General features: G+C 36.3%; 1 protein-coding gene across 1 annotated transcript; it reads left to right on the top strand.

The window, feature by feature from the left end:
• Positions 1 to 3,439: 3,439 nt before the first annotated feature.
• On the top strand, positions 3,440 to 7,471 carry LOC128354831 (BRCA1-associated protein-like; the record flags this gene model as incomplete). The annotated part of the gene is made up of 3 exons (XM_053314980.1): positions 3,440 to 3,973; positions 5,068 to 5,229; positions 7,249 to 7,471. Coding segments are annotated over exons 1-3 (464 nt in total), but the record flags the coding sequence as incomplete, so codon positions are not given.
• Between the last annotated feature and the right edge of the window lie 29 nt (positions 7,472 to 7,500).

Here is a 7,500-nt window from a genome sequence, read left to right as displayed (position 1 = left end):
ATTATTATTATTATTATATAAAGAGCAAAAAGTTGGGATGAGTTGAAATAACCAGGACGACTCTCTTCTCTTTTTTTTTTTTTTTCTTTTTTTGGGTCAAACTAGTAAAAAAAAAAAAAAAAAAGAATTGCTCGTTAAACAAAATCTGATATTTAATGATTTAATAGGTTTTTTTTATTCTTCTCTAATCATCCACATTTCTTCTGACGCTGCAGCTTTTTTCTTTTTTTAATCTGTTAATTCAAGTTTCACACAGAGACAAATCATGATCCAGACTTCTCCATCTATATTTATATTTATATAATACACACATATATATATGTAGTTAAAATAACAATAATCCCCTCTCCCTCCCCTCATGTGGAGCTTTGGGTGCTTTCAAAATAAAAGCTAAATTTAGAAGATTTTCCAGATGCAAGACCAGAGCATGCATGACTTTTTTTTTTTTTTTTAAATTTGAGTTATAAATGCAACATCCACGTCACATTCAGACACTTCTATCTCTGTCTTTATTACTTTTTATGTCTCGTTACATTGATTTTCAAAATAAAAGCCCCCCAAAATACATAAATACACATATATATGATGGGATTGGCTCGCTCTCCTTTCATGATCCAAACTTCTCCATCTATATTTATATTTATATATATATATATACAAACATATATATGTAGTTAATAATAATAATAATCCCCCCCTCATATGGAGCTTTGGGTGTTTTCAAAATAAAAGCTAAATTTAGAAGATTTTCCAGATGCAAGACCAGAGCACGCATGACTTATTTTTTAATTTTAACTTAATTATTTTGTATAATTTTGACCTAAATCTGATCGTACAGACGGTTATTTTCCACCAACATTTAAATCCATAAAGAAAAATAATAATCTGATTATTTAAGAAGCAAATTATTAAATAAATATAGAAATAAATAAATAAATACAACATCCCATCATCACATTCAGACACTTCTATCTCTTCTCTCTATTCCTTTGATGTCTTGTTACACTGACTTTCAAAATAAAAGCACCCAACAATACACATACACACATATATATGATGGGATTGGGTTTGATGTCTCGTTACACTGACTTTCAAAATAAAAGCACCCAACAATACACACAATACATATATGATGGGATTGGGTTTGATGCCTCGTTACACTGACTTTCAAAATAAAAGCACCCCCAAAATACACACATACACACATATACATACATATATATATGATGGGATGGGCTCGCTCTCCTTTCTGTCATCAGCAGCTCTTTAAACACGGAGGTGTGTTTCGGACCTAATTGTAAATAATGATAGTAATAAATGTGGAGCCTTTTGAGATGCAGTGTGTAAGGACATTAGTGTGTGTGTGTGTGTGTGTGTGTGTTTTAAAAAGCAGCTGCAAGTTAGATGATATTAAGATTTGTCCCATGTTTATAGTATTTTTTGTCATTTCCCCTTTAAGATAAAAAAAAAGTCTCATGAACCAAAATCTGTAGCATTATTTTTTTTTCTATTTCCTTTTTTTCTTTTTTCTTTTTTTTGAGACTTTTTTGCTGTTTTAGAAATAAACCATTCAATAAAATAAAATAACCCAGAATATTAAAAAGCAGACAGTTTACAATTTAAAGGAGCACTGATGGATGACTGCTTTTTTTTTTTCCTCTTTTTCCTTTTTTTTGGTTTGTTGTTTTTTTATTATTTTTATTAAAAAAAAAGTTTGGCAAAAGAAATGTGAAAATGTGAGTACACAGTGAATCCTCCTTTCCTTCCTTCCTTCCTTCCTTCCTTCATCCCTCTCTCTCTGTTAGTCTTGTATATGCACACAATCACATATACTGCTAATAAATAAATGCCTTTTTTTTTCTTTTTCTCTCTCTTCCTGTTTGATGACTCGAGCCCCTTTTCTTCTTCTCCTCTTTCTTTACCCCAAAAATAGAAATGTTTGAAACAGAGCTGTGGCTTTAAAGGTTGTTTTGTGTGTGTGTGTGTGTGTGTGTGTGTGTGTGTGTGATATCTGACCACATGTGTTTTATTGTCGTCATCATCGTTGTTACTGTCGAGGTTTTGTTTTTCAAAATAATGGTTTGACAATCTGGAGTGTCATCTCTCACCCTTCTCACCCTTCACCTTCACCCCCTTTTTTTTCTTTCTTTTTGTTAGAAAATGGAAAACAGAAACACTGGAATGTCAAAAGCTTTTTTTAGAATAAAAAAAAAGGTAAATGTGAGAGTTTTTTTTAATTTTTTGGGGGGTTTTGTTTCAAGCTGCTTTTATTTTGAAGGTCGATTTTGAAGACGTCACATCGACCTCTGGGAAGAAGCTGTGGATCAATAATGTGATTTAATTGTTAGTTGCAGCCTTAAAATGTTTAACCATGAACGATTTATTAGCATGGCACTTTTAAATTCTTCTATATGAGGATTAAAGTGCTTTCTGACAATTTATTAGAAGCCAAGAAAGAACACGAGAGATGGAATTATGTTGAAATTTTGATATTTTTTCACCAATTTCTCACATTTTACACACAAAATGATTGATTAATACTAGAAATAATTGTTAGTTGTAGTCCTAAAAGGTGATAACATGGATGATTTATTTGTGTAGGACATTTAACCCTCCTGTTGTCCTCAGGTCAAGGAAGGAAAGGAGTAAGGAGGAAAAGAGGAAGGAAGGAAAGGAGTAGGGAGGAAGAATAGGAGTAAGGACAAAAGAGGAAGGAATTTAGGAGAGAAGGAAGGAAGGAGGAGGGAGCAAAGAAAGGGTAGGAGGGGAAGAAGGAAGGAAAAATTTAAGAAGGAAGGAAAGTAGGAACAGTCAAAAGAGACGGGGTCAATTTGACCCGGGAGGACGACAGGAAGGTTAAACTTTGTACAAAACAGTTAATGTTGTTATTTGGAGCTGCAAGATGAATATAAACCATTAATGAGAAACTAATGGTGGAAGAAATGTTTAGGTGGTTTACTTCACTAAAAATACTACTACAGCAATATAAAAATACTACATTACAAGTACTGCAGTATTATAGTGATGTAGTATGCAGTATTACAGTAAAAGTACTGCAGTATTATGAGTGATGTAGTATTCAGTACTACAGTAAAAGTACTGCAGTATTATGAGTGATGTAGTATGCAGTATTACAGTAAAAGTACTGCAGTATTATAGTGATGTAGTATGCAGTATTATAGTAAAAGTACTGCAGTATTACAGTAAAAGTACTGCAGTATTATGAACGAGTATGCAGTATTATGAGTGATGTACAGTAATATTAGTATATAGTAGTATTTTTTAACTTAAATACAGTATATGAATAAATGCAGTTTTAATATATTTTATTTGCGCTACGAGTTTTTTCCTGCAGGTGGCAGCAACACGCTAACCGGAAGTAAACCCTGTTTTCATTTCTCAACGAAGAAGAAGAAGCAACAACATGCTAGAAACAGCTATCAACACTCAGGCAGGATAGTTAACTCCAGTATTACACTGATGTAGAGTTTTAAGCTTTAAAACACAGATGTAATATTTAGTTTAAAGGCGGTTAGGACTGAGTCAGACCGCCGTTGCATCTCTTAAAGCTTCTCAGATAGCTGCTGTCCTGACGGGTCGCTAACGGCTAGCCGGTGTTACGGTTTAACTGGTGACTTTCTTTCATTTTAAGATACGTTACGACAGGTTAGGTTAATAAGTCTTCTGATCACAATTGAGCTTACCCATATGGTCAAATGCTTAGAAAGTACAGACAGATGAAAAAATATTAAACTATAAAGTCGTTTCTAGGAGAAAACCTACGCGAAAGTCACTGGTTAACACGGTCACCAGTTAAACAGAAACACCGGCGCAGCTAGCTGTCACCGGGTTTGTTATTGTTCTCTGTAAAGGTGTTTGAGTCTGTTAAAACACATGAGTGTGTCTCTGGTCGTTATCCGCCTGGAACTAGCCGACCAGTCTCCTTCTCCTCAAGGTTTCCACTACTCAGCTGGTGAGTTATTTATTCTTTAATATAGATTTTAACAAAGCAAGTGTTAGTTTATAGGTTTGTGTGTGTTGTTATTAGCCTGGAAGCTAATAGCCATCAGCAGTGACAACAAAGCTGCTTCTGACTGCTAAAGTAGATTTAATATGTTATAATTAACCCAACTAAAGCAATTAACATGTGTTCATAGTGCAGTGGTGAAAGGTAACTCAGTATATTTATTAAAATATTGCATTTAAATGCAGTTTTGAGGTAGTTGTTTGATGCTACTTTCTACATCTCAGAGGGAGACATTGTACTTTCTGCTCCACTACATTTATTTGACAGCTTTAGTTACTTTGCAGATTATGTTTTGACACAATGGATATAATATAACAAGCTTTTAAAGTACATTACAGCAGGGGGGTCAAACATGAGGCCTGTGGACCAGAACCGGCCCACAGAGGGGTTCAATCCTGTCCATTTTACTTCCTGTCTCCTTTTCCTTCCTTCTCTCCGTCTTTCCTTACTTTCTTCCTTCCTTATTTCCTTTCTTCCTTCCTTCCTTCCTTACTTCCAGCCTTCTTTCTTTCCTTCCTTCCTTCTCTGTCTTTCCTTACTTTCTTCCTTCCTTAGTTCCTTTCTTCCTTACTTCTGTCATTCTTTCTTTCCTTCCTTTATTATTTTTCTTCCTTCCTTCCTTCCTTTCTCCCCTCCTTCTTTCCTTCCTTCTGTCCTTCCTTCTCTCCATCTTTCTTTACTTTCTTCCTTCCATATTTCCTTTCTTCCTTCCTTCCATCATTCTTTCTTTCCTTCCTTTCTTCCTTCCTTTCTTCCCTCCTTCCTTCCTTCCTTCCTTCCTTCTTTTCCGTCCTTCTTTAAGTTGTTTGCTGCTGCTGTAACACAGTTTCCTTTGAGACTAATGATACTTTTTCTTGCGTCTGCTTTTTCCATGCAGGGCTTTTACTTGTAATGGAGTATTTTTACAATGCTTTATTGTTACTTTTACATCAGTCAGGGTTTTTTTTTACTTCCTCCACCTCACACATCCATAATATTAAGGCACTCAGCGATCCATTAGAGCCTATAAAACCCCCCTCTCATCTGTCTCTCCTCTGCAGTCGAAGGCATGTCGGATGAGGAACGGCAGGACAAAGCTTTGGGTTTAGCCAAACTCACTCTGGGAGGAAAGACGGAGCTGGAGAGAGCAGCCGTCCTGCACCAACACATTGGCAGCAGAGCAATGGGGGACATGGTTATAGAGACCTTTGAGCCCAGTCCAGGTAAGAAGCCCCCCCTACCCAGGCAGGAACCATTGAAAAAACAACCAAACAAGCTGGAGGAAGAACAAGTAACATTTTGTTTGTGCAGCTTTCTTCATGGCCTCAGGTGTTAGTACATTATCAGAGTAGAAGCTTTAACAGAGAGTCTTTAAAGCTGCAAATTCACTTTATGTGTAACCTCGTCTCCCATTAACAGTCACAGGCTTCAGATTCTCCTCACTGCTTTCTACTCTCTACTGTTTTAAACCCTTGTGATTTTATTGAGAGGGGTTTTTTTGCTCTGAGGTCATCACCCACTTCTTCCTGTGTGCCCAGCTGTGTTTGATCAGTTTGAGCATGAATCATTTTATTTATTAGCGGAGCATTATCAGCATCTGCAGCCTACAAATTGTTCTTCTCGACTTCTAAAAGATTTTTTTTTTCATAACAGCTGGGCCCGAACTATTCTTGTCTCTTATGTCAGAGTGTGTGTTCCAGCTGCTTTTAAAATATGCAGCCTCTTATCAAACAGAAGAATCAGGACTTTTCTTTTTCTCTCTGACTTCAGGCCAATTTTTAAGCGACCTTTTTGGGGGTTTTTTAGTGCTTTTAGGAGCCGTGTATTTCAATTGGGTTAAATAGTAATGTTCCTCCCAAACACTAGGGGGGTTACATGTTAAAAGCCAGACTGGGAACAGATTATTTAACCCTTTACATACTGTTCATAATCTGACCTGGCTTCAGTATTACTTTATAATTGTCTATACTGAAGTTTGAACCATAAATGTATTTTGCATTCATGTTTTCTTAGATTCACAATCACACTATATTATGATCTTCTGTTAGCTAAAACAATCATATTTATTTATATTAATTTATTGAAACTGAAGGATGGCAGGCTTTGTGATAACCTTTAAAAAAAAAAGGAGGGGGAGGGGGCAATAATGCTACACAAAAATACAAAATTTACAAATATAAATATTTCCTTTTTTTTTTTTTTTGGACGTTTTAGGCCATTGTAGGAAAAGTCATAACATTTCAGTTGCAGCTCTGTCTACCACCTCTGCAAATAGTTCTTAACACATGCAGCATTTACACCTATTTGAAGACATTTACTCCTTCCTCTTTACCGCCTTTTCTCAGAAGTGAAATGATATATTTATGAGCTGTTTAACACACAGGTCTTTTTGGGCTTGTGGCAAAAAACCAAAGAGACATTATGAAAGGTGTAAAGTCCTCAGAGACTCACTAACACGTTGTTGGTTTGACTGTTTGTTAGACCTGTCACAATAATTATCAGCATCATCATGTCTATATATGGACTTATCATGTGATACATGGACATGACCTTTGACCTCAGTATTGCCTCACTAGCATCACATTAGCAGCTAAGAGACTATTCATGTTACATTGGCTAAGTGAGTAGTGTCCTCCATTCATTATTATATAGGGCTGGGCGATATGGGCAGAATCAAATATTACGATATTTTTGACCAAATACCTCGATATCAGTATTTTGACAATATTGTAAGGACTGTTGGTACTTTCAAAAAATATTTACACAATGAAATCCTTGATAAATAATCATCAGTAATGTGAATATAATGATTTAATGATTAAGTGGATAAAGGCAGATAATAGAAAAGTCTGTTAAACTCAGAAAATTATATTTTTACTGTAGTGCCGTGTCATCCTCTCGGGTCAAATTGACCCCGTCTGTTTTGACTGTTCCTTCTTCCCTCCCTTCCTTCCTTCTCTCTTTCCTCCCTTCCTTCTCTCTTTCCTCCCTTCCTTCTTTCCTTCCTCCACCCCCCAAGGAGGAAGGACAGAAGTAAGGATTCTTCCTTCATTCTGTCCTCATCATTATCATGATGAGAGTAGATCTGTCCTCATCATTATCATGATGAGAGTAGATCTGTCCTCATCATTATCATGATGAGGACAGATCTACTCTTTGTTTAGGATGTGTTGACATAAGTATAGAATATCTTTGCTCAAACAACAGTTTCAGGTTTTGACTCAAGTGAATTTTGTCTTTAGATAAAGGAGGAGGTGACGACCCCGGCGGTTCCTCGGAGCAGCACAGTGAAGCTCAGGCCGGTTCGGACAGTAAAGATGAAACTGAAGCTTCACAGGAGAACGGAGCAGCAACAGGAAACACTCCAGACTCTCCTTCCAAGCAGCTGCCGGACCAGATCTCTTTCTTCAGCGGGAATCCTTCGGTGGAAATCATCCACGGGATCATGCACCTCTACAAGACCAAGTGAGTAACACCTAGCATGATCTGTTGTT

The sequence above is a fragment of the Scomber japonicus genome, unplaced genomic scaffold, assembly GCF_027409825.1.
Source record: "Scomber japonicus isolate fScoJap1 unplaced genomic scaffold, fScoJap1.pri scaffold_675, whole genome shotgun sequence".
In the NCBI taxonomy this organism is placed as follows: domain Eukaryota; kingdom Metazoa; phylum Chordata; class Actinopteri; order Scombriformes; family Scombridae; genus Scomber; species Scomber japonicus.
This window is presented reverse-complemented; position numbering and strand designations above follow the sequence as displayed.